The sequence below is a fragment of the Lycium ferocissimum genome, chromosome 4 (assembly GCF_029784015.1).
Source record: "Lycium ferocissimum isolate CSIRO_LF1 chromosome 4, AGI_CSIRO_Lferr_CH_V1, whole genome shotgun sequence".
NCBI lineage: Eukaryota > Viridiplantae > Streptophyta > Magnoliopsida > Solanales > Solanaceae > Lycium > Lycium ferocissimum.
Genome location: NC_081345.1, coordinates 73,651,376 through 73,678,824, shown reverse-complemented (window position 1 = coordinate 73,678,824; position 27,449 = coordinate 73,651,376). Strand labels below are relative to the sequence as shown.

The 27,449-nt window shown below is 38.0% G+C and overlaps 1 protein-coding gene across 1 annotated transcript; it reads left to right on the top strand.

Annotated features, from left to right (window-relative positions):
• The first annotated feature begins 22,972 nt into the window (after positions 1-22,972).
• Positions 22,973-24,962, top strand: LOC132054315 (uncharacterized). Its single transcript, XM_059446357.1, has 2 exons — positions 22,973-23,620; positions 24,037-24,962. Exons 1-2 carry the CDS (start codon positions 22,988-22,990, stop codon positions 24,613-24,615), a joined length of 1,212 nt encoding a protein of 403 aa, XP_059302340.1. The 5' UTR covers positions 22,973-22,987; the 3' UTR covers positions 24,616-24,962.
• Positions 24,963-27,449: the final 2,487 nt, after the last annotated feature.

Below are 27,449 nucleotides of genomic sequence, written 5' to 3'. Positions count from 1 at the left end.
GAACCTACCTCCTGAGGAGTCACAGTTAACCATACATAACAAAATATACAAGTCGACAAGGCTGCCACTGTACGATGGAATATCCAAAACGATCTACATCTGTATAGCTAACCGAGCCATATACACAACCCACATATGTCTACAGACCTCTAAGAGTATAACAACGTCCATGTCAAAAGGATCTGTACCAAAATGACTCAAGCTCCGGAACAATGGAGCTCTCCAAGCAGCTGAGTAGCAGTCCTAAGCTGAAGGATCACCAAACTAAGTATTTGTACCTGCGGGCATGAAACGCAGCCCCCGAAGAAAGGGGGTCAGTACGGAAAATGTACTGAGTATGTAAAGCATGAAGTGCAATAAAGAAGATCATGACTGAGTAAAAGATGACAGGAGGCAATTATGATAATCAAGGGTACCAATGCATCTGTGCCTTTTGAGATGAGAGTCATGCATATATATAATATACCGTACTCGGCCCATTATGGGACTCGGTGAATGAAGGCATATATATATATATATCGTACCCGGCCCATTATGGGACTCGGTGAAATATATAACGTACCCGAGGCGTTACGGGACTCAGTAAAATATATAGCGTACCCAGCCCATTATGGGACTCGGTAAAATATATAGCATAACCGGCCCATTATGGGAATCGGTAAAATATATAATATACATACCCAGCCCTCTAGTGAGGGACTCGATGAAGTGATACATTAACAATATGCACGAATACGTACCCGGCCCTCTAGTGAGGGACTCGGTGAAGTGAGGCCATAACAATGTGCACGAATAGAATATTAGGAGCAATCATGCAAAAAATGAATCATCATTTGAGACTCGATAGAATAATTAGAATGAACCAACACTTGAGAATTAAAGACAACTGTCATGTCAAGTACCATAGAGAACTAGAGTTCATTGGAGTCATGTATGCTCATCGTTCGCTCGTTTTATGTAATTCATGCCAATAAGAAAGAAGGGATAACTTTACATCCACTTTGGTTCCTTTATAAGTAGAGTCATCATCAATGAATAAAATTGAGAAAATCTGGAAATAGCTCCACATTCTCATATTTGCTTTGAAATCATAACTTGAGTTCTTAAACCACAAAATCATCATTATCGTTGTCACCATCATAAAAATCATTTTTATCCTCGACATTATGAGAAGCTTTAAGAACCATGGACTTTTAGCTTTTGAAAACAAGAAGGTTACGGAAACATTTATAAAATTATACCATAGGAATCATGCCTTTGAAAGAAAGGGACGAGCTTTAACATACCTATTCAGCCTCCAACTACCTACGCTTATCCGTCCGAGCCCGTAAGTATACATATAAGACTATTCATACTATGATTAGGCCCATTGTTATATACTTATCCTAAGCCTTCAAATAAATCTTTCTAGAACCTGCCGAAATTTCGGCAACATCTCTTCTGTTTATATGCCTAGCCCAAAATTACAATTCAGCAACCAATCAATAACAACAACAATACCAACGTCAACAACACTATTATCCATACGAATATATTCCATAAACATCCCACACAATGTTTTTCAACATACAACAACAATATACACTTCCTTTCTTTCCAATCAAGGAGCATAATCTCATCAACACACCAACAACATTAGATACCATCTCTGTATATCTAAATCAGCCCAACCACATGGCCGCAACATGCTCAAAATAGTTCATAAACACAACAACTACAACACAACGCTTTATGACCTTTCCTCCATAACTATTTTCACTTTTAAGACTTGCTAAACCTTCAAATCAACTCAACATAAGAGATAGGATGAAGAACATACCTTATACTTGAAGAAATTCAGCCACACCAACTTTCTTCAAGACCAAACTTACCACAACATCAAGTAGAAGCAAGAACAATCACCTTCCATGGACTAGTTTGGTGTAATCTTGTTAAATTCTTGATTTAATGGGATATAAATGTTTGGGGGTTGTATTGAGAAGTTTCTAGGACTATTGAGAATGTAAAATGCTGAAAAAATAGAGTTAATGGGGTATTTATACCCCTCATAAGTCGGTTCCACCGACCTTCTCAAGTGGAGCCCGCGGAAGCCATTTGGTAGCTTGGAGTCTTTATCTTAAAATTACCATAACTCTTGATCTAAATACCGTATAAGGGCCCACGACCTATGGTTGAAAAGCTCTTTCAATCATCTACAACTTTCATTTTTGGTATGTTTCCAAATTCCAAACTTATAATAGCGTTTTAGCCCCTCCAAGTCAGATCATCCGAAAACGTATCCTTAAATCATCCTTTTGGAGGGCTTATGCACATATTTGGCTTAAGGGTCCTTCTTAAGACTTTCTCAACTTCCCATGTACTACTCATATCACTTTTAATATAATCCTTTATAAAACCCCGACATGTGTGCCCCGCCTTAACTTACGGTTACGAGGGCTATTAATTAAGTAACGTGTTAACTGATTTACTCCATACGGTCTCAATTGTCATATATATATTCTTATACTCAGCTAATATAATCTTCATCCCTAATCCTTGTATAACTTTACTCTCCCTTGAGCTCATACTAAGCCGCCTACAGTCTTAGTAATGGGAAATTTCCCGGGGTTCAATGGAAAGAAGGAGGCTTATTCCGACTAACATGATGGTAATGATTTATAGGAAAGAATCTGGAATCGGTTAGAGAATAATGTGTCGACTTGGGGTCAATTGAAAAATAGAGGGAAGTGTGTGACAAGGTAGGCTAAAGAAATGACAAAGAGGTAAATGGCTGTCATATAAAAGGGACATGATGAAGAGGTGAAAGTTACGCTATTGTAAGAAAATGAAAGCTTTGAGTAAGAACGGTGAATATTAAAGATTTTGATAAGCGAAAATTGTGCGTCTATGGTATAGCGGACTGATTAAAAGAAACTGTGAGGAAACGTAAGCTGGAACGTCGAGGTAAAATTATTCTCAAGAGAAGGTAGGACGTAGACATGATTGGTTCTAAGGTTATTCCAGTGTCGATTATATGATAAGAGTGAAAGAACACAAGGTAAACTGCAAAAATAAACGAAATGGTACTAAGATATTTGTTAGGCTACTTTGAGAATTTGTGAGATCGTTCTGGAGAGAAACTAAGATCCGAGAGGGTTGTGATGTATGATGAACGGTGAAAAATGGTTGATAAGGATCCAAGAATATGACTTAAGTTGTTAAAGGAATAAGAAGCACAATAACTAAATGGAGGAAAGGGAAAAGAGGAGAGCAAAGACAACGACGTGGAATTATTACCGCAAGAGGCAAGTGCAAGAGGAAATATGTTACACCTCGCACTTTAGAGCATGATCACGCCACGTATTTCACCGTATTAATAGAGTATCGAAGACGCCCCATGAAGTTTGAAGGGTGCAAGCCATGGGAAGTACATAACAAGGAAGTAAAGGATGAATTACGATCTCGTGAATCGTCACCGGGAAGGACAACCTTGGAACCAAAGGACATGAACATTATCAAGTATGATTAATGATAAATATCATGTATGGAGAGTTTTGGAAGATTCCGGGACCAAGCAAATCGAATAAAATTAGTTTGTCAAAAATTTGGAAAATTTGGCAACAGAAACTTTGGGTCAACTTTAGAGAAGTATATCTCCTTGTATATCAGGAATTTTGAGGTGTTTCAAGAGCCTAAAATGAAGTTCGTCGAGTGTAACGCAACAAACCATTCGTCGATATGACATCAAAGTAGGGAGTTATGGGCATTTCAAGATAAGTTGCCAAATGGCTCTGCGGGCCCCACTTGGAAAGTCGGTGGAACCTACTTTCAAAGGGTATAAATACACTATTATTCCCCTTTTTTCATCATTTACACTTATTTTAAGTCCTAGACACATCCATACACTTCTCTTAAACACTTATAACCCCTTAAATCAAGAATTCAATAAGATTACACCAAACTAGTTCATAAAAAGTGATTGTTCTTGTTTCTACTTGATGTTGTGGTGAGTTTGGTCTTGAAGAAAGTTTGTGTGTATAAAGTTCTTCAATTATAAGGTATGTTCTTCATCCTATCTCTTATGTTGAGTTGATTTGAAGGTGTAGCAAGTCTTAAAAGTGAAAATAGTTATGGAGGAAAGCTCATAAAATATTGTGCTGTAGTTGTTGAGTTTATGGACCTTTTTGAGCATGTTGTGGCTGTGTTGTTGGGTTAATTTCCATGCACATGGATGGTATCTAATGTTGTTAGTGTGTTGATGAGATTGTGCTTCTTGATTGGGAAGAAAGGAAGTGTATATTGTTATTGTATGTTGATAAACATTGTGTGGGATGTTTTATGGAGTATTTTGGTATTGATGATGTCGCTGTTGGTGTTAGTGTTGTTGTTGCTGTGTTGGTTGTTGGTATTGTGATTTTGAGCTAGGAATATAAACAGGGGAGATGCTGCTCGAATTTCGACAGATTTTAAGGGGCTTTAATTTGAAGGCTTAAGACAAGCATATGTCAATAAGCCTAACAATAGTATGACTGGTTTTATATGTAGATTACGAGACCACGAATGACCTTATGTATATTGCAAGATGGGAAGTAAGTTGGAAAGTTGAGAAATAAGCTTTCAAGTATGTTAAGGTTGTTCCTTCTTTGCTTGGCATGATTCCATATATGGTAATAGCGCGATAAACCTTATTACTAGGGATTTGTCAAAGTAGAGCTTGTTATACTGTTGCCTAGTTTCCGAGTGTTATGTCATTCTTTCTGAGGGGTCATATCCCTTCCCTATATCCTTGAGTTCCTAAAGAGACAGAAGAGACATGTCACAGTATCTATACTTTCAAGCGCATACCTGATATACATACATTTTATTTAGCCTGGCCGCTTGGTCAGTGAGACATTTTATTTAGCCTGGCCACTTGGTCAGTGAGACATTTTATTTAGCCTGGCCACTTGTCAATGAGACATATGTTATCATGGTATTGCAGTTCATATGAGACAGGTCAGGTGAGATATTCAGAGCATTCTTTGGCCTCCAGATTATTATATTTTCAGTTCAGTTTCAGTTTCAGTTATCTGTTGCCTTACATACTCGGTACATTGTTTCGTACTGACGTCCCTTTTGCTTGGGGGCGCTGCGTTCATGCCCGCAGGTTCAGGTAGTCGGACAGACGATCCAGCTCAGTAGGCCTTCCACTAAGTCGCAATCAGTGTGCTCCACTTGGTCCGGAGCTGCAGTCCCTTTTTGGTATGCTATTTTGACATGTATATATGGGTGTGACGGGGTCATGTCCTGTCCTTTCTACAGCTCGTGTTCCCTAGAGGTCTGTGGACAGTTGTACGTTGTTGGGGATGTTATGTAGCCTTGTCGGCTCTCATTTTGTTGTACAACATACATGGCAGCCTCGTCGGCTTGCTCAGTTATGTATTTATATTTTGGGTGTGTATCCCCAGTTCAAACGAAATGGGTAGTATATATATATATCCAGATTACAGCCTCGCCGGCTTGTTGGTATTGTTTGTGTGTAGGTAGGCCTTATTGGTTTAAGTTGGGGGTTACTCAAAGAGTTTCAGACTTAGAGTGGTTCGCTCGAGCCTAGGTTTGCATCAAGTGCCCATCACGCCACTCCAGATTTGGGGCGTGACAAAATATTACAGGAATGGTTACTTAGAGATCTGAAATGCCTTATAGTAAATTGAAGGGAATCGACCAACGAAAGAGGCATGTGAACGGCATAATTCAATAAGAGAACACTTGCAGAAGTATTGGGAAGGCAAGACTAGCTTAACAATTGAGGATGAATGTTTCTAAGGGGAAAAGGATGTTACAGCCCATACTTTTGTACGTAGAATTTCGCTGAAAGTTGGTTGGCAAAGATTTAAAAGGGCGATGATGTCGTCAAGGTCCTAAGGGATTGTACATGCTCATTATACACACATGAGAGCTTGGGATCATGTTTAGAAGTATCGGGAAGGTTGGATGTTAAGCAAATCGAAGAAAATTAAATTTGTTGAACTTTGAGAAAATTTGGCAGAATTCCGGACAGAATTTTTGGGTCCACTGGTCAGGGGTATATCTTCTAGAATACGAGGAGTTACGGAAACCATAACCTATTTATTCATAAGCTCAGAGAGTCTACTTTCCAATGCATCTGATAGAACTCAATTTGGATAAGTACGGTGAAAGATACGGACCGTCGAAGTTGGACGGTCAGTCAATGCGTAAAGGCGGGCAGTGAGGCGGTGGCCGACCCTTGTTATATAAAAATAGAGTTTGGATCATTTTCATTCATTTCCCATCAAATGTTTTTCGTCCTAAACTATCCCAAGACCGTCCAAGAACCTCCAAACAGCCAAGAGCTCATCCAAGGTAAATTAAACTCAAATCTCATCACCCAAATTTGGATGATCATGAGAAGATATCCAAAGAGAGGTAGAGTTGATGTTTTTCAAGTTGTGGCTGAAGTTGGAGCATTGTTTGAAGTGAAGTAATCTTGTGGGTGGTGTAATTTGAATGTTATAAGTTATGTTCTATGTCTTAATATTGTTGTTGAGTAAGTTTGATGGATTATTATAGCTCAAAAGTAAAGAACATGATAGTAGTTTTGGCCATAGTTGAAATTGTGAAGAATTGAAGTTATGAGCTGATTTTCATGGTATTGTAAAGAGGATTATTGTGTTGTTTTTCATGAGTTTGATGTTGTTGATGTTTTGGGATTGAATTGGATTTTGGATGGAGTAAGATATGTAGGGGAAATGCTGCCCGATATCCGATAGATGTCTTGTTAGCTGAAGATGAGATTGTAAAGGTGTGACAAGTATAATTGGGACAGATCTATGTATATATGTGTTGATCATGGACTCGCAGGTTCGTGAAACCGACATTGAGTGGTAAAGATGATAAGGTATGTAAGCCAAACCTTTCTTCGTTCTTTTAGCATGATTCATACGGAAACAAAGTATAGCTAAACATGTTCCATAACAATTTCCACTCTTAGAAGATGAGAAATGATTATTCATTGATACTCCATGTTGTTATCTTAAGTTCACAATTATTTTGATTCTAAGTCCCGAAGGGGCACCTTCCTAGTTCTATAATCTGTACACGTTTACATGTCCTTTCAAGTCCCGAAGGGGACAGCCATAGTCTTCTATGTCCATACGTTATCTTCATGTTTAAGTCTCGAAGGGGACGTTCATAAGATTCCTTGTTCATGCACTTCATGTTAATGTTAAGTCTCAAATGAGATGAATGGTTATTGGAAGAAGTTCCTAATACGAGTAAGAGTTGCTCCGTAGGGAGTTTCCGAGTCTTATGAGCGCATATGCATTTGCATACCTTTATATATATGTGTGTGTGTGTGCGCATATGTATCACATGATTTTTTGGGGAAAGGGAAAGGGCTATGGCGTTATACATCCACACCACCTGATCAGCTCGACAATGATGATTATGATGCCCGAAGGTCTTTGCTCGATGGGGCCGATATGCTATTATGCCCGAAGGGGCCACGAGCAGTATAAAGGTATGCATTATATATATAAGATGTTTTGAAAGTTCATTTGCATATTCATGTTTTTCAGTGACAGTCACAGGTACAAATAAAGTTTGTTACTCTTCCTACTATTTAAATTGTGATGTATACTGTTTTATTTCTATCTTACATACTCGGTACATTATTTCGTACTGACGTCCTCTTGCCAGAGGACGCTCCGTTCATGCCCGGAGCCCTAGATTGTTTGACAGGAACGTTATACAGATGTGGATTGTCGAGTATCATCTTGGATTGGTGAGCTCCACTTCATTCTGGAGCATTACCGAGTTAGTTTTGTTTATGTATAGCAGATTACGGGTATGTCGGGGCCCTGTCCCGACTTATGTGTTCAGTTATGTATTCTTAGAGACTTTGCAGACTGTGTCCCGTGTATAGTACATCGAGATGTCGATAGTGGTTCAAAGCGGCCATGTAGGCCGATGTGATTATATGCATTACTTAAATGAGTTTTTATTTAAGGTTTTCCCTTGTTTATAAATTTTTTATCAAAATGTTTTCTTGATTTAGTATGACGGAAGCGCCGCCTATAGCTTGAGGGCTGACGAGATATGGTAAGTACGGAAAGAACGATAGAATGGCACTCGACCGGGTACGTTCTCGACTTCAGTCATAGCCATTTGGTTTGGGTCGTGACACCTTGTTGCGGAATTCTGTGTGAACCCTAGCAGATAATTCTGTGTGAGTTCATGGACTTCGCGGGTCCCCCATGGGTCTGGACTATGAGGCATTGCCCTTAGCAAGTTTGTACGGATTAAAGGTGTCACGACCCAAAATCATTTAGTCGTGAGGGCACCTACCATTTCCCACCTTGGTAGGCGAACCCGTCCCTTAATCATTAATTCAAAAACAATAAAGTAAATAGGACAATAGAAATATAAGTCTCAAATGTAAATATAAATAAGTGCAGAATACAATACTAATGCAATCCCAAGGAATCTGGTCTAAAGGCAGTACAAGAGTCACTACTACATCAACAAGTCTGGAATAAGTACAAGTCTCAAAATATGAAATCTTTTGTCTTGGAATAACAAGATAAAACAAGTAATAATGAAGAATCTCTGGGCTGCGGATCCATCAATATGCTTACCCAAGACACTCAATAGCAAAGCCTCGGGAATCAGTCGCGAGGAGTGGATGTGGAACCTGTCATGTACTCTGCACTAATAAAAGAATGCAGCAAGGTAGCATCAGTACAAATACTATGTACTGGTAGTATCATAGGCTGACAACAGTGAGCTAACATATATAAAGGAAGAGACTGAAGAATAGACATGCTCACATTCAAATAAAAACACAACACAGTTTAAGAGTAACAACTTAAGTACAGAAATAACAAGTCCGAATCCAACAAGTAAGTAAATGTGACAATGAAGGCATATGTAATGCAATGATATGCAATGGCCAATGTAATCATCGTACACACATGCTCAGGGCGGAATACCTTCACGCCTCGATAGTCATGACCCATAGGGGACCCCCGAAGTCTATGTACCACTCTCGTAATTCCGAAAAAGACCTCGGGCATAGTACACTCTCTCGATCCCAGTACAGACCTCGGGCATCGGCCTCTCATCTCTCTCATCAACATCAGTACCAAGTCTCAGGTCATATCAGTGTATTATGAAAGATAAGAATGAGTGCTATGCATAATACCAATAATCAATGATAACATATCAAATCAATCGTGCCACTCATGGACACATATCTCAATATTAATAATAAGTTAAGTTCTTTCCTCTATCAAAGATAATACCCAATAAGTGAAGGATAAGGTTTCACAATCATGATAAGGCAACTAAGTATCAAGTCTAGTAGCAAACACGTGGCAACAAGCCAATAGATCACAACAAAGCGACGAGCCCATAATCAAAACAATAGTACCAATCTAGGTAATCCATCCCAACTTCATACCTGAATATGTAACATGCTTTCTCCGACAATCACTAACTCTACATATACTTCGCTAACCGAAGTCTAACCATAAGGTAAATCGTAACCTACCTGGCAGCTGAGCGGGAGCCATGAACAATCAAACCTTCGCCTTGCCTTTCCGGAGAGGCTCCAAGTACTCAAAGTCTATCCATTATTGAATTCTAAGTTAGAATTAAGAAGCAATGATACCCATATTGCTATACTATCTTTCGAATCAAAATCAACTATGGAAAAGGGAAAAAATGGGCCCACAAGGGCAAACGAGTATTTCAAAGGTGAAATTGGTAACCCAGTGTTCTAGAAGTTCAATTTTACTATTCAATTACTGGATTAACTCAATAATAGGCCAATTTCATCATTCAATTCAAAACCCCCAATTTGTGTATAAACCCTAGCATTCAAACTTTCAATTCATCAATATAAATGGAAGATTCAAGCCTATTAGTCACTAATTCATCAACTTCCATGCTTAGATTAGTCAAATCCACCAACAAATCTCATTTAGAAAGACTAAAACTCAAATAATAAAGTAAACATCAAAACCCATCTTCCTTCTTAAGTTCTATAGATTTTCTATCATGGATTCGTACTTAAGGAAGGTAAAAGAATGAAATCTAGTTTAGAGAACTTACCCTTAAGCTAAATCAGCCAAGAACCTCCTCAAATCGCCTCAAAGATGCTTAGGAATAATAAATGAAGGGATAGGAAATGAAGGGTTTTAACTAGGCATTAAATAGAATATGGTCCACGTCGTTCGCTACAGCGGTCACGAGTCCGCTACAGCGTGCATGCGCCAACGACCACTCACATGCTACCATGAGACCGCTACAGCAGATCCCTGTTCACTGTAACGTCTCGCTACAAAACAGACATACTCACCATAAAGGACTTGGCCTCGCCGAGGCGAGTCCACACCCGCAAAGAGGGAAGGTGCTACAGCGGGTATCAGACACTAGAAAACTTCTGGTTTTTCACTAACCCAATCCCAAAATTCGACAATCACCTGAGACCTTCCAGGTACAAAATAGACATTCAATCATACATAAAAATATGCTACGGACTCACTCGTGGTCTCGAAATTTCCAACAGAGGTCTATTTGATCGGGTCAAGACCAACTTTCCAACCAATAACCCAAAACCCTCCCGAGTTCCTCGGGTACCGAACTGATTATCCCACCAAGTCATAATCGACCATTCGAACCTCTCAAAATTAATGAATTTCTTAAAAAGGTTCGTTTACCCAAAAGTTCACTATTGGTCAAGCATTTTTTGCTTTAAGGCTCTATTTCACAAAAGTCATCATAAATCTCACCCGATCACCTCGGGGACCGTACCACCCATCCTCGTGGGTCAAAATCATACTGATAGGGCTCGAGGAAGGGTCAACTAGGGTAAATGGGTCAAAAGCGCTATAACGACCAAACGAGTCATTATAAAAGGATGGCCAGTGCATTGCATCTCATATACATTCATTCATGCATTTTGACTATGTTCATGGCATCTTATACATTGGTGGATCTCACACATGGACTGATATTGTATACTTGACTAATTTTATGCTTGAGACTGTTTTTGACTGTACTTGATTGCTTATCCACCTACCTTTTAGTTTCTTGCCTTTATATATGTAAGCTAATCGTTGACGGCTTATGATGCTTACCAATACTCTGTGTTGTACTGATATTACTTTTGTTGTACCACTTTTTAAGTGCGAGTTTTCGATGGATCCAACTCGGTCTTGCGTGTGATCGTGAGCCTACTGCAGAGATCTCCCAGGGTGTGCCACTACTAGATCCTACAGCCTGAATTTCTTCCTGCTGCTTCCTGTTTTTTGGTTCTACAATAACTTTTACTTGTATTTAAGACTAGTATTCAGTTTCGGATATTGTTGTATGATTAGAGCTCTTGCACGAGTCTAGACCTTGTCTTTGGGTATTTTCTATGTATTATTACTTTCGCACATTATTGAGTATTTATATATATTTAGACTACTTATTTAACAGTGTTAAATTTTGCGTGATTACTTAGAATGATGTGTAGTAAGGGTAGGGTTCGTACCCATGGGGGGAGAGTGTGGGTGCCCGCTCGACCCATGAGTTGGGTCGTGACAAAGTTTGTATCAGAGCCTTAGGTTACCGGTCTCAAAAGTATAAGAGCATGTCTAGTAGAGTCTTGCGGATAGGTACGATGAGCTCCGTATTTATCTGTGAGAGGCTATAGGAAATTTTAGGAAACTTTAAATTCTTTCATTCCTTTCGTGCTACTTTATTCAAATTGGTATCTAGAAGGTTCAAATTGGTATCGGACTTCACTTCTATTCTCTCACAGATGGTGAGGACACGCGTGACTATTGTGAGAGATAAGGTGCTCGCACCCGCTGCTAAGGACGGAGCACATGGTCGAGGTCGAGTGATAGGTTGTGGAAGAGGCAAAGGCTGTGGTGCAGCACCAGCCAGGGGCAGGGCCCCTGTGGTTGGTTTGACCTGCATCAGATCTTTATCAACAAAGCCAGAGGTTCAGCATGAGCACGAGCCCATGGATGAGTATGAGTAGGGACCAGCCCCGGTTCAGCCCGAGGTGATTGCTATTTTTGTTCTCCAGGATGCCATGGTTCATATTTTGAGTCTTCTTGAGGGTTTAACCCAAGTAGGTGGCCTTGCAGCTACACAAGGAGGATGTCAGACAAGAGCGGGAGGATAGACTCCTGAGCAGTATCAGACCCACATGGCATAGCCTATTTTTGCGGTGGGTCCCCGCATTGACGAGGTCCCAGCACCTGTTTTCGCTCCTAGGCTTGTTGCCGGTCCGACTACAACTGTTGAGGAGCATGATTTTCTTAGTAGGTTCACCAAGATAAAGCCACGAGATTTCTTTGGTGATCTTGGAGAAGATGTGTATGAGTTAATTATGGATAGTCATGAGAGGCTCCACAAGCTGGGCATTGTTGAGTCGCATGAGGTTGATTATGTTTCTTTCCAAAGATGTGGTGGAGGTCCTACGTTGAGTGTCGACCAGCTGGGTCACTTGCTTTTGACTTGGACCTAGTTTTATTAGGTGTTCTTGGAGAAGTACGCCCCCCGTACTTTGAGAGATAGGAGGAGAGATGAGTTCAATAACATTGAGAAGAAGGGTATGTTCGTCGCTGAGTATGAGGCTAGATTTCATTCTTTGGCTCGTTATGTTGTTCAGCTGATTCCCATCGAGATAAAGAGGGTGAGGAGATTTGTCAGAGGATTAGTGCTTCCAGTGAAGATGGCCTGTATTCAGCTTGTGGCTATGGGTTCTTCGTTTCAGTCTTTGGTGGATCATGCTATAGATGTTGAGTTTGCTAAGATTCGAGCTCATGGTGGGGGCATTGAAAAGAGGATCCGCTAGTTTGGCAGTTTCAGTGGTTCTATTTTAAGGGGGGGCCGATCGGTAGGATTCATCGGTACTATTCGCTGCCCCGTCCGTGCTATCCGGCGCTTCGGATATCGGCGAGGTGGCTCTACAGCGAGTGGACTAAGTACTTGGTAGACTTCTCGAGGTTCCTATTCTCGACCTTCAAACCGTGGTGGATATTCTTGTTCTTCAGTTTCAGTGGCTCAGCCCCAGATGCCCAGATTTTGTTATTCATGTGGTGACCCCGTGCACTTTGCTAGAGAGTGTCCCAGAACCAGATAGAGTAGGGCCCAATAGGGTTCCAGGTTTTAAACCCCCAGAACTCCAACACCTTCAGTTAGTTGAGGAGGATCTTCAGGCAGAGGTGTGTCGCAGCCTAACAGAGGCGGGTATCAGTCTGGGTAAGGTGGTCATTAGCCCTGTACGGGTGATTCACAGTCCTTGAGAGGGGGAGCTCAGTCTGGACAGGGTGGTCGGGGTGGCGCACTGTCCCGTGGCAGACGATTTCATTGTTACGCCTTTATTGGGAGACCAGAGGCGGAGACTTTCGATGCAGTCATTATAGGTACTATTTCAGTTTGTCATCGAGCTGCCTCTGTATTATTTGATTCGGGTTCTACCTTCTCTACTAGTTTGGATATGACTTGTGATATTCTTGATGTTCCCATATGTGTTTCTACTCCGCTCGGAGATTATGTGGTAGGAGATCGAATCTATCGATCATGCGTGGCTACTTTTATGGGTTATGATACATGGGTAGACTTAGTGATCCTTAGTATGGTGGACTTTGATATTATTTTGGGCATGAACTGGTTGTCTCCTTACCATGCGATTCTAGTCTGTCCTGCCAAGAAAGTCATGTTAGCTATGCCTAGCATTCCGAGCTTAGAATAGAAGAGTACTCCTAGCCCTGCTCCTAAGAAAAATATATCATTCCTCCGGGCGAAGAAGTTAGTAGATTAGGGGTGTTTGGCATACTTAGCTCACGTCCGGGATACGAGTGGGGATACTCCTTCACTGGCATCTATTCCTGTAGTTAGCGAGTTTGCGGGGGTCTTTTCCACACTGCTGGTATTGCACGATCGTGATATCGACTTTTGCATCGACTTGGAGTCGGGCACGTGATATTGAATTTATCATCGACGTAAAGGGTTCATCAGACATAGTGTTTCCTCTTAGGGAGCTCCTATGTTTTTCGTAAAGAAAAAGGATGATTCTATGTGGATGTGTATAGGTTATCGACAATTGAACAAGGTTACCATTCAGAACAAGAATCTGATACCCCATATTGTTGATTTGTTTGATCAGCTTCAGGGTGCATCATCCTTTTCTGAGATTGAATTGAAATTGGGCTACCACCAGCTGAAGATTAGAGTTGAGGATATTCCAAAGACATCCTTTAGGACCCGTTATGGTCATTATAAGTTCTTGGTGATGTCATTCGGGCTTACCAATGCCCCTGCAACGTTCATGGATTTGATGAATATGATCTTCAAGCCTTTTACTTGGATTAGTTCATGATTGTATTTATTAATGACATCTTCGTGTACTCTCGGAGTAAGGAAGATCATGAGAAATATTTGAGGATAGTTCTTGGGTTGTTGAAAGCGAAGTAGTTATATGCCAAGTTTTTCAAGTGTGAGTTTTGGCTCAATTCCATGGAATTTTTAGGTCATGTTGTGTCTAAGGATGGGATTATGGTTGATCCCAAGAAGCTAGGCCTACTTCGATTATCGAGATTTGAAGTTTTATGGGCTTAGTGAGTTACTATCGTCGGTTCGTGAAGGGGTTCTCGCCTATTGCTTCTCATTTGACCTGTTTGACTTAGAAGTAGGTGCCCTTTCAGTGGTCGAATGAGTGTGAAAAGATCTTTTAAAAGCTCAAGGCTTTATTGACTTCAACTCTAATTTTGGCATTACCCGTGGAGGGTAAAGACTTTACTGTTTATTGTGAAACTTCTCGTACTAGATTGGGCTGTGTGTGATGTAAGAGGTAAAGTGATCCCGTATGTTCAAAGGCGGTTGAAGGTCTATGAGAAAACCTACGCTACTTATGACTTAGAGTTGGCAACGGTAGTCATTGTGCATGGATTGTCGTAAGTATATGTTTAGAGGGATCTAAATTTAAGGCAGCGTAGATGGATGGGGTTTCTCAAGGATTATGACATGACTATTCTTTATCATCCGGGAAAGGCTAATGTAGTAGGCGTTGATTGCGTCGAATAGCGATGAGTATGGGTAGCTTGGTGCGGTTGATTGTGTCCTTTAGCCGGGGAGGTTTGAGGCGTTTGCCTAATAGTTATTGGACTCGATATTTCAAAACCTGGCAAGGTTCTAGCTTGTGTTGAGATGAGGTAATCTCTTTTGGAGCAAATTAAGGCCCAGCAGTTTGATGATGTGAAATTGTGTAAGATTCGAGACAAAGTGCTAAGTGGGGAAGCCAAGGAGGCTATTCTTGATGATGAGGGTATTTTGAGGATCAAGGTGCGCATTTGCATTCTTAGAGTTAGTGATTTGATTCAGTTGATTTTTAAGTAGGTCCATAGTTCTAGATACTCCATTCATCCTGGTGCTACAAAGATGTATTGTGACTTGAGACAGTATTACTGGTGGGGTATGATGAAGAGGGATATAGTGGACTTCGTATCTCAGTGTTTACATTACCAGCAGGTTAAGTATGAGAACTAGCAATGGGGTGGTGTGACTCAGAGGATGTCCATTCCCGAGTGGAAGTGGGAGAGGATAGCTATGAATTTCATGGTTGGTCTACTGAAGACTTTAGGCAAGTTTGACGCCATTTGAGTTATTGTTGATAGGTTGACTAAGTCTGCGCACTGCATTCCAGTTCAGACTACCTACAACTCGGAGAAGTTGACCGGGATCGCACGGTCGATTCATGGTGTTCCATCATTTCGGACTAAGTTCCTCCCACGAAGGACTTTCGGAAAAGTGGGGACTCGTTGGATCTACCTGTCCAGAGAGATCAATCGAGAGGACTATTTGCATAGAGGATATGTGACCAATTTGTGATCGACTTTGGTGGTCATTGGGACCGATACTTAGGAACTCGTATATAATAATAGTTAACATTCGAGTATTAATTTCCCGTTTGAGGACTTTATATGGTAGGAGATGTCGCTCTCGAATTGGTGGTTTGATGCTTTCAAGGTGAGACCTTAGGTATTGAGTACAGACTGGATTCTCCCATTCGGGGAAAAAGTTTTTGCGGCCAAAGTAGGCAAAAGGGTATACGGACGGAGGATTTATTCATGGTTGGTTAGAGGTCTTATTGATGGTTTGGGGTGTGATATGATTTGGGAAGAAGGGCATGTTGAGCTCGAGGTTTATCGGCCCCTTTGAGATCCTTTGTCGTGTTGGTGAGGTGGTTTATAAGTTGGCTTTTTCACCAGGTTTACTAGGTGTTATCCGGTATTTCATGTCTCTATGTTGAAGAAATACCATTCCGACGGCTCTTATATCATCCATTGGGACTAGGTATCATTTGATCAAAATCCATCGATCGAGGAAGAGCCGATAGCAATCTTGGACAGGCATGTTAAGAAGTTGAGGTCAAAAGAAATGTAATGACGTCCGTTTGGTCTTCTAGGATATGCGTTTGATATCCCTCTTTACCTCGGTACCTTTCCTTCGTTTCTTTTTTCTTCGTTCGTGGACAAACTATTATTTAATTGTGGGTAACGACCCGTTTGGTCGTTTAGGCATTTTGACTTTTTGTGAGGTACTTCCCTAGTTTTGTTAGAGCGTATTTGACTCGTGGGGATGGGTAGCGCGGTTCTCTAGATGATCGGGAAGGGCTTTGAGGAAATTAGAGGCTTAAAGTGAAAAATCTTTGACCAATAGTTGACTTTTGGCAAACGAACCTTTTTGGGAATTTTGTCTATTCCATGAGGTCCGGAGAGTCATTTATAACTTGGTGGTGTGGTTAGTTCGGTTCCCGAGGCACTCGGGAGCATTTTGGTCACTTGGTTGAAAAATTATTTTTAGGATATTGGGGTTTGATCGAATCAAGATGACCTTCGTTCGAAATTCTAAGTGCACGGGTGAGTTTGTAGTGTGTTTTTACATTAGTATGCATATTTGGTTTGTATCCGAGGGGTCTCAGATGAGTGTCGGGTTTGGGGTTGGACTTGGTGAAAAATCGGTTTTTGCTTTGGTTTTTGTGTGTTGCGCGGAATTGAGACGTGGGTTCGCATCACAACGGGTTCTATGCGGGACTTAGCCCGCAGACGCGAGGAAGTGAGGTGGCAAGTGGCTCCGCTTATGAGCGCAGTTCTTCGCGGAGGCATAAATAGATGCTTAGAAAACCTTAATTTCCCAATTTTGAACCTAGAGAGTATTTGGGGGCAATTTTGAGGAGCTTTTAGAGGATTCTTCCTTTGGGTAAGCTTTCCATCATATTATCTTGTTTATGTTATCATTAATGGTGGAGAAAATCTTATAGAAAACCATGTTAGGTTGGGGATTTTGGGGTGATAAACCCTAGGTTGAGTTGAACCATCTTTTCTTCCTAAATTATGTTTTGTTGGGGAATTTAATTGGTTTTAATCATCTAATCTTTGAGGTAACTAGTTGCTAAGTTGAATCTCTCTTAAATTCAAGGTTTGATTATGGAAATTAGAGGTTTTTCTCTAAAATTGGGGGTTTTCAATTTAGATGCAATTGATGCTAATTTGGGACTAGTTTGTATTGATAATTAGTGTTTGGACTATTTAAGCTTAGAGTTGACCTTTTCCAAGTTGAATTTCCATTTTTTCCCTTGTGGGCTCGGGTTTCTTTAAATTTACCTTTTGCCTTTTAAAGGTTTCTTCTTTTAAAGGGCATTTTATTCGAATCGTATAATAGCAATATGGATATCGTTAGTCTCGGATTCTAATGTAGATTACATTGTTGATTAAACTTCGACTGTTCGGAAATTTTTCATAAAAGGAAGGCTCGTGTTGGATAGTTCGTGGCACCTGCTCGGCACTGAGGTAGGTTACGGCTTACTTTATGATTAGACTTCGGTTAGTGAAGCATATGTAGAAGTTAGTTATTGACGGAAAAATCGTGATAGGCCTTCGGGCATGGTGTGGAGGTGAAATCCAATAGATTGGTTCCGTCAGCTATTATGTGGGCTTGTCGCCATGTTTGGTATAATTGTGATTTGTGTTTACCTTCATCTCTCTCTTGATATCTCACTTATCATTTGAAAAAGGAAAGACAATGAACATGGCTTGAAATTGTGTTGTGTACTTCATGATAAGTGTTTGGTGAGATTTGATATGATTTATAGTTGATGTTGGCATCATACATGACATGCATTCTTATTACGTGTTGGTGATTCAAGTTGTTGATTGAGACTTATCCAATCATTTATATATTATCCATGCATATGCCTCAATAGTTACTATGGAAACAAAGATACTCTGTGTGGGCCTAATTGGCAAAGGTAACAAAGGATTTCAGTGTGAACCCTAGCGGCGGTGTTCAGTGTGAGCCCTAATAGATATTGACATTCTGAGTAACCCTAGTGGCGGCGTTCTGTGTGAGCCCTAGTGGATATTTCTGTGTGAGTACATGGACTTCGCGGGTCCCCCATGGTCACGGCTATGAGGAATTGCCCTTAGCATATGTGTACAGTTCAAAGGTTGGACAGTGCATTACATTACTTGCATCTCATATACATTCACTCATCCATCTTGACTGTGTTCATGGCATCTTATACATTTGGTTGATCTCGTACGTGGACTGATACTGTATACTTGACTGTTTCTATACTTGATACTGTTCTTAACTGTACTTGATTGCTTATCTGCCTACTTGTTAGTTTCCTTACTTTATATATGTAAACTAATCGTTGACGGCCTATGATGCTTACCAGTGCTAGTGTTATCGATTCACTCTTGTTTGCCTCTTTTTGTGAGTGCGAGTTTGTCACCAGATCGGTTCTCGATCTCGCGAGTGATCTCGAGGCCTACTTACAAAAGATCCCAGGGTGAGCCCTTTGCAGATCTGCCCGGCCGATTTTTATCTGCTTTCTGTTATGTGAGTCTACAGACAGTTTTTATTTGTATTTAAGACTAGTATTCAGTTCCGATATTGTTGTATGATTAGAGCTCTTGTACGAGTCTAGACCAGGTCTTTGGGTATTTGCTATGTATTATTACCTCTGCACGTTACTTAGTATTTATATATATATATCTAGACTACTTATTTAACTGTGTTCAATTCCACATGATTACTTAGAATGATGTGCAAGGGAAGGGTTCGCCCACCAGGGGATAGTGTGGGTGCCCGTTCGACCCATGAGTTGGATCGTGACAAATGCATGAGTACTTTCTTGTCCTAATTCATACAAAGCTTCTTTTTTTAAGATATCCAAAAATGTTAGGATCCATTTTTGAATAATATAATTTTCCAAGTTTCTCTAATTCAAATGTATTTAAGACTAGTGGTATACTCGCTAAAATATATGTATTTAAGCAGACAAAATGAATCTTAATATGATATTTTTCACTTTTCAACTATTAGTTTATATTTTATTATATATAATTACCTATATAATATACTTTCTCTATTTCGATTTAGGTGACACAGTTTAACTAGACACAATATTTAAAAAAAAAAAAAGAAAAAAAGAGAGACCTTTCAAAATTTATCATCTTAAACATAAATGATTTAAGAATCTGTAAGATTTTTGAAATTTGTGATCTTAAACATATAACATATGTATTTACTATAAAAATTCTCATTGAAGGTAAAACATAAAGTTTAAAGTTCAATTATTTTTTAATATAAGAAAATTTCATTTTTTTTTAAATGGACTAATAAAAAGATAGTATCACATAAATTACAAGATAAGGTGTACATGGTGAATAAATCCATCTTATATACACTGGATTTAAAAATATATACATATATACTATCAATATTTTTAATAGGTTGTATTCCATAGGTTTCATGATTAATATTTTTAATATGTTGTAATAGGTTTCACGAATTAGTTTTTATATTTATTAGTTCAACTTATTATATTTAATACTCCTTGTTATTTAAGTAACTTGATGGCATAATACATAAATAGGCCCTCAAATTTAGCCTCAACTGGCAAGTATGCCCTCCAATTTTGGGTGCGCACAAGTAGGCACCTCAACTTGTCTCCACTTTATCAGTTGAACAGTCCAACTTACAAAATGATCATCTAGACACCTCCAAAATTTATGTGACACGTCAGCATTTGTATTTACGCATGTTCAAATTTATACAAGTTGAGGTGCCTATTTGTGCACATTCAAAATTGAAGGGTGTACTCGCCAGTTGAGGTCAAGTTTGAGGGCATATTTATGTATGATACCGAGTGTTTTAAAAGGCGGCGGGCGTAAGGCGGCGTTTTACCTATGCCCCGGCGAGGCGTAAGCCCTATAGGTATTTAATTTTTAGTATTACATAAAATAATATAATTACTTTAAATATTTTTAAATAGGTAAAATTACATTAAAAATAAAAGAAAATTGGTAAATAAATGAAATATATATATATATATATATATATATATATATATATATATATATATATATATATATATATATATATATATATATATACGACAACTTATAACTTGTAATTATATATAACATAATTTTACAAGTATAAACAGTATAATGGAATAAAAGCTATTATGAAATGCAAATCAACTCTAACATCTTAACTTTCAAACTATGAAAAAATCACAATTTCTTAAAACAATATTACTATCATACTATTTATTTTATCTCCCTATAAGCAAATAATCAATAAACTTTATCAGTATTATAATTAAAACATAACTCCTTCATGAATAAAAATAAAATTATTTTCAAATAGCGAAATAATAAAATACGATAATTTTGATACATAGGATAAAAGACCAATGACAGTGAAAATGTACAATTTCACTATGTATTTTAAAAAGAAATATTGAGTGATATTCACCCTCACGATGTTCTCAAATAGTAAATATCAAATACTACGATTTGTTATTTGAGTTACACCTAATTTATTTGAGTTACACCCATTCTTCTTATTTCTATAGCTAAAAACTAATTAATATCATTCATTTGTTAAAGAATTATGGGGATCAATGATTTTAATTGAGAAAATTAATATATAATTTGTGTAAGAACTGTTAGGCAAACTCTGAGTGGTGAGCGTTAAGCGTCTTTAGAGCGTACAGTCGGACGCTTAGAACGTAAATCTCACAGAAATTAAGCCCCGCACGTGACCCCAAGTCTTTTTATTTAAAACATTGATTATACCTAACTTGATAGTACTAGTATAAAATTTCTAATACAGTATGTCCTTATGATGGCATAGAAATCAAACTATAACGGGTCGTTTGGTAGATAGTCGAAATTATCAGGGATTATAATTTCGGGACTAATTTAAAATCTATTGGGATTATTTTATACCATCTAAAAGATGGTATAAAACAACAATATAAATGGGATAAGAAGGTATAGGCGAGATACTAGTATTTTTAAAATGTTTGGTATCTATAATTTTATCGCAGGATAAATTTATCCTTATCAAAATATGATATAAAAATTAGTGTTGGAAATCAAACTAACGACCCCTGAGAGGATATATTCTGTACTCTAGTACGATGAATGGGACCCTATCCAAGTTTGGTGAAGACTTGCTGTCCATTCTTTTCCTTACTGGCATATAATAAAACCTACTCTTAATAGCTGTAGCCAGAGTCCAAGTCCAACCACATATCTAGCTTTCAAAAAACATTCCACGACCCAATAGAATCCTAGGATGTACTTAATACATTACAAGGAAAGCGACAAATTCTCGCACATCAAATGCTTGGCTAATTGACAGACAACAAGACAGAGAAACTCAATATTATCCGAGATTCAAACAAATCTTCTTTACGTAAATTTTTTGCATATTTTTAAAATATTTTGAATTGATTATTATGATTCATACTCCATCCGTCCAAAAAGAACTATATACTTTTATATTTAGTAAAAATTTAATTTTAAATTTAGCTTTTTAATTTCTAGTCACACAAATTTTTTCTAAAATTTATTTTAAATCACAAATTTTAAAAGTCTTCCTTTATTTTGCTAAATTTCGTCTTTTAATAAATACCTTTTTTCATATAAAATTAAATCTTTTGAATACCCCAGTCTTGCCGTGGCAGTAATACGTAATTTTGAAATATGTAAATTTTATACTAAAAGATTACGTAAAAAATTTTATGTCCGAATTCACGGTCAAAATTAAAAAAAAAAATTGATTCTCTAAATACGAACTGTACCACGTAATTGACGGATTAAATAAAATACGGAGTAGTACAACAAGCAAAGAAATTACCCGGAAAACGACAAGTCCTTGCACACCAAGTTTTTTCTTTTAATTATATTTATTTTTAAGCTAGCACACCAAGTGATTGGTTAATTGCTCTTTTGCTGGCATACATACATCCTTTACGATTACGTGTACCCAGCTCATTCTGCACGCATACCCATCCAGTTTACCATTTATACTCCCTCTGTTATTAAATAAATGAACTTTTATAATGACACATTCTTTAAAAATATTAATCAAAGACATTACTTAAAAAGTATTTTGTCAATATAATATTATCTTTATATTTCTTATCAAATTTTTCTTAATAGAGATTGTTAATATTAGAATTTTTGGAAGACCCATCAAAGAAAAGGATAATTTTGAAAAAATATTAATTAATACTCTCTGGTTTAGGTTATATGAGCTATTTACTTATTAATCCGTCAAGAATGAATGATTGTTTTTTATATTTGGAAATAATTTACATTTTTGATATCTTCATTTAATATGTCGCGAGTTTAAAAATTCTCGCCTTTTTTTTTAAATCGATGCGAGTTAAATAGGTTCACATAAATTGAAAGAAAGGTAGTACATTTCTGGACCTTAAAAGATTCGTTTATTTTCGTTTTTAGACCATAGAAAGAAATTTATTTACTATATTGGAATGGAGAGAATAACTTTTTATTCTCTTTGTAGACCACCAATTGCCAGCTGGGTATTCGCGTATGTATATATCCTTGCAGTCAATTCACTTTCAATCATCAATTCAATCCTAATATTATTTCTCCATAGTTGCTCATAAGGACTAATGGATCCGTGTCCTTTCGTTCAAATAGTTATCGGGAACTTATCGGTGAAGTTCCCTGCTGAGCATAAACTGCAGTCAAGTTCGGCTCTTGATTTTAAGTTTAACCTTAAAGGTTTCTCCACGCAAGTGTCAACCATCCCAGCTTTTCTTCAACAAAAACAACAAGAACCAATCTTGGATAACAAAGTCCACGCTTGTTTCAGTTTGAACAAAACACAACTCGACAAACTTGTCGAAAAGTCAAGAAGTTTAAAGATTGAAATTCGGGCACGTAAGAAGTTGTTAGGGAGTGTATTGGTGCCATTGGAATTAAAGGGGCTGGAGAGTAATGGTAATAAAGGAGTTGTGATTACAAATGGATGGGTTTTGGTTGGTGGTTCTAGTTCAGCACAGTTGCATATGAATGTGAAAGTTGAGCATGACCCAAGATTTGTTTTCCAGTTTGATGGTGAACCTGAGTGTAGTCCCCAAGTTTTTCAAGTCAATGGCAATGTTAAACAACCTGTTTTTACTTGCAAGTTCAGTTTCAGGAACTCTAGTGACAGGAATTCGAGATCCAGGTTAGTTTATCTTCTCTTAATTGAAGTTGATTTTGTTAGAATTAGTATAAGCTTTTTGCTAACTGTATATCTATGAGTCACTGTTAGAGTAAAATAACTCATATGTCTTGATTAGATCAATCATTACAGGTTGCTGGAATTCATTACTTTTTTCTAGAATTTTATGTATTCCTTCTGTCCTAAAATACTTGTCATGTTTCACTTTTCGAGCGTCAAATTATATGAACTTTGACTAATATTCCATGATATATTTTCATCATACTAATATAAGAAGGATTTTTTGCAACTTATAGTACTTTAGGTATAATTTTTGAATATCTAAATTGTAATTTTAAAACGTTGAATTAATCTTATTCAATTTCACGTGATTCACTGACTAACACTATGTTGATCATTTGTTTAGTATTAGTCTATGTTGATCATTTTTTGTTTACACGAATCAATGTCGAATTTCTGAATAACGTTGATTCATATTTTTTTCTCGAGTAGTATACACGAATCAATGTCAATGTCCCATCACAAGGTTCAAATCGGGTCAGCAGATCGAACCCCGGAGCCTGGCTCATCCTCCGTCCAGGCCACGGTACATGGAAGCCGTGGGGACGCTTAGAAGCATGGCTAGAGAGCGGTGGTGAACTCGGTTATCGCTTTGAAATAATCCCTGATGGTGCCAATGATGCTATCACATTGGCTAGCTCAACTATCAATGCCAAGAATGGTGGGAAGTTCAGCATAGATATAAGCAATGGTGCTGCTACCCCAATGACTAGTCCAAACAGCAGCTTTGATTTATGCTCGGGTTCCGGGTCCGGGTCGGATTTCGGGTCAGCACCCGGATCAGGATCTTGGGGACAGCTATTGTACCGTGGATTTGTGATGTCGTCCACAGTGGAGGGTTACGGAAAATGTAGCAAACCGGAGGTGGTTGTCGGGGTGCAGCACGTGAACTGCTCCGAGGATGCTGCAGCTTTCGTGGCATTGGCAGCTGCAATGGATCTTAGTATCGATGCTTGTCGGTCTTTTTCTCAAAAGCTCCGAAAAGAGTTGAGGCAGTCGGATCAAGAATGAACGATAACCGGGTCGGGCTACCCTTTTTTCGGGGATGTGGATATGGACTTGCATTGAAATTTTGCTAACTGACAGCAGTTTTTAGCTGTTTATTTTGTTTCTATGTTTTCCCTTCTAGATAGAGTGTACAGTGATTAGCAATCTGTCCTGTTTTTTGCTTTTATTTTTTGTTTGCCTCGATTGGAGGTATTATTTATTACTGTAGGTGATTTTGTAAAGTAATGCATTTTTGACATAGCGATGGAGTTTTTATTAAGGAATGAAATTTGGGATTGGGAGTCCAATGTTAGTTGATTTTTTGTCAGTTTTTGGTAAGAATGCAAAGTTAATTTGTCTCTGAGTTGGCACACATGAGGCATCAGTTGTCATACATTAAGGAATTTTTACTCATTGTAGCTTCTTTTAAGACCTAATTATTAATATTAACTACCCTTTTATTTAATTATATTTAGTAGCTAATTAATTTTTCAAAATTACAATTGGTAGCTATATCAAAAATGCATACCCAAATATATATATATATATATATATATATATATATATATATATATATATATATATATCTTTCTTTTTTTTTCAATTACTACCCATTTTAGATTTTTTTATTTCTCAAAACCCTAAAAAAATCTCTCTCATCATCCAAACAGAGTGTTAGTTAAACCTCGTCCTCTCATAATCTCTTCTTTGCAAAACTCAACCGCTAGGGTTTAAACCCAGTCATTTCCACTTTTATCTAGAACCTCACTGCCATCACCATGGCACTCTATTCCTTACTCCTCCGCTCTTTCCGCCATTCTTCCTCCATCACCCAAACCATAACAACATCCCCCCTCCACTCTCATCCACTGCCAAACCCTAACTTCCATCTCCCTCACTATTTATTCGCTTTCTTCTCCGCCGAAGAAGCCGCCACCAAACGCCACCTCCGTATCGAACCACCAATCAACTCTCTCCGTCGTGACCCCCTCCTAAGGCCCCCCTTCCCCCTAATGACCCTCGATCCTGTCTCCCCGATACCACGTCAGCATTAGTGGGCCCACGTCTTAACCTTCACAACCGTGTTCAATCACTAATCCGTGCTCTTTGGATGGCACTAATTTTGGATGGCACTGATTTTGAGATGGCGGCGGAGAAGATGACGTGGAGGTGGAGAGATTAGGGTTTTGGTGGTGGAGGAGAGATTAGGGTTTTTTATGGTGGTGGTGTCTCAGATCCGGTCGTGTGTATTTTTTGTTTTTTTGTGTGTATTTATTAAAAGCCAAATACAAATACATTCAAAAAAATGTACATCTGACAAATACACTATTTTTTAATGTATTTGTGTTTGTATTTTTGGAGTGTATTTTTTAGTGTATTTGTTAAAAGGCAAACACACTGTTTTTGAATGTATTTGTCATGTATTTGAATTTTTTTGTCTTGTATCTGAATGTATTTGTTGAAATCCATTCAAATACATGAAAATTTGAATGTATTAGGCTTCATATGTAGTTGAATGTACACAATGTATTTGAAATACATCAAAGAAATACATTAAAAAAAAAAAAGCCATTGAAATACATCAAAAATAAAAAAAAAATCACTAAAATACATAAAAAAAAAATCACTGAAATGCATAAAAAAAAAAAAAAGACACAGAAATAGATTATAGCAAAAAAAATCGCTGAAATATATCAAAGCAAAAAAGAAATCACTATGTATTTGAAAACAAATAAATATACCTGTTAAAATACATATGTTCATTAAATAGTAGCTATAATTGGTAATATTGAAAAGATAGTTACTGGAGGTAAAAACCTACTAAAGGATAGTTATTCATGTAAGTTTACCGTTCCTTAATTCATGTAAACAATTCTAAAGTAATTGTTTTGAACTGGAGGGAGTAATAGTAATTTGATTGGTATAATAAAGCTTGCTGTACTATATATAAATGTGACATCTTTTCTGGTTCTGATTTTAGTCTATACTCTGTGTTGCGTAATTTTGGGTGATTGGTTGTTGACTTTTTGCTCACACAAGCACATAATCATTGAATTCTGTCAATTTGACCAATAATACTTGTATGGGAGTAAGCATTACTATATAAGTTGGCACGCATTAGACATTGATTGACATGTATTAAGCTTTCTACTATGCAAAGACGGATCTAGAATTACAAAGAGATTTAATTACCTGTGGTAACTCATGGCTAGGTAGAGAAGCATGAGTACTCCACATGAACTCAGCCCCTCCATGTGAATCTGCCACTGCTACTATTCTGCATGTTTTACTAGAACAAATATGGTGCACATGTGGATGAAGTTAGCTTTGTAGATAAGGCCAGCTGGCTACATTACACACATATATATTATAAATATTTACTATGATCGCATGTATACGTGTGTGTTGTATCTATTTGAGCTCGAATAAAGTGGAACAAATTATATAATCGATCTCAAATAGTTTCGATAGAATGTTTTATGAAAAGAATTAGATTGATCAAGGATAATTTATTGTTGATATTTACTCACTATGTGTACCCAAAAACTAAATATTCTTGGTTATTTGGCTATTTTTGAGCTATTGACAGCCCGAATAACATCCATTTTAACTATAGGCTGTAGTTTGTCTCATCTATCTTGTGACTTGTCGTATTGATACCGTTGTTTAATAAAAAAAACCAGAGAAACAACAATCTGGGTGTTCCTACATGCCTTGTCTTCATCATACATGCATGATAACGTATATACGCAAGTGTTTAATGTTTTGTGGATAATGCTTCCCAGAGAGTAAAATATTTTAGGGATTGGTAGATCGAAATCTGGCGCATATTTTGGCTAAGTTAAATGAATATTGAA

Excerpts from the sequence above, each read along its gene's own strand:
- LOC132054315 (XM_059446357.1), top strand. The coding sequence starts at position 22,988 with ATGGATCCGTGTCCTTTCGTTCAAATAGTTATCGGGAACTTATCGGTG. Across the intron at positions 23,621-24,036 it reads TTTTGCTAACTGTATATCTA|TATACACGAATCAATGTCAA; the intron begins TGAGTCACTGTT and ends TTTCTCGAGTAG.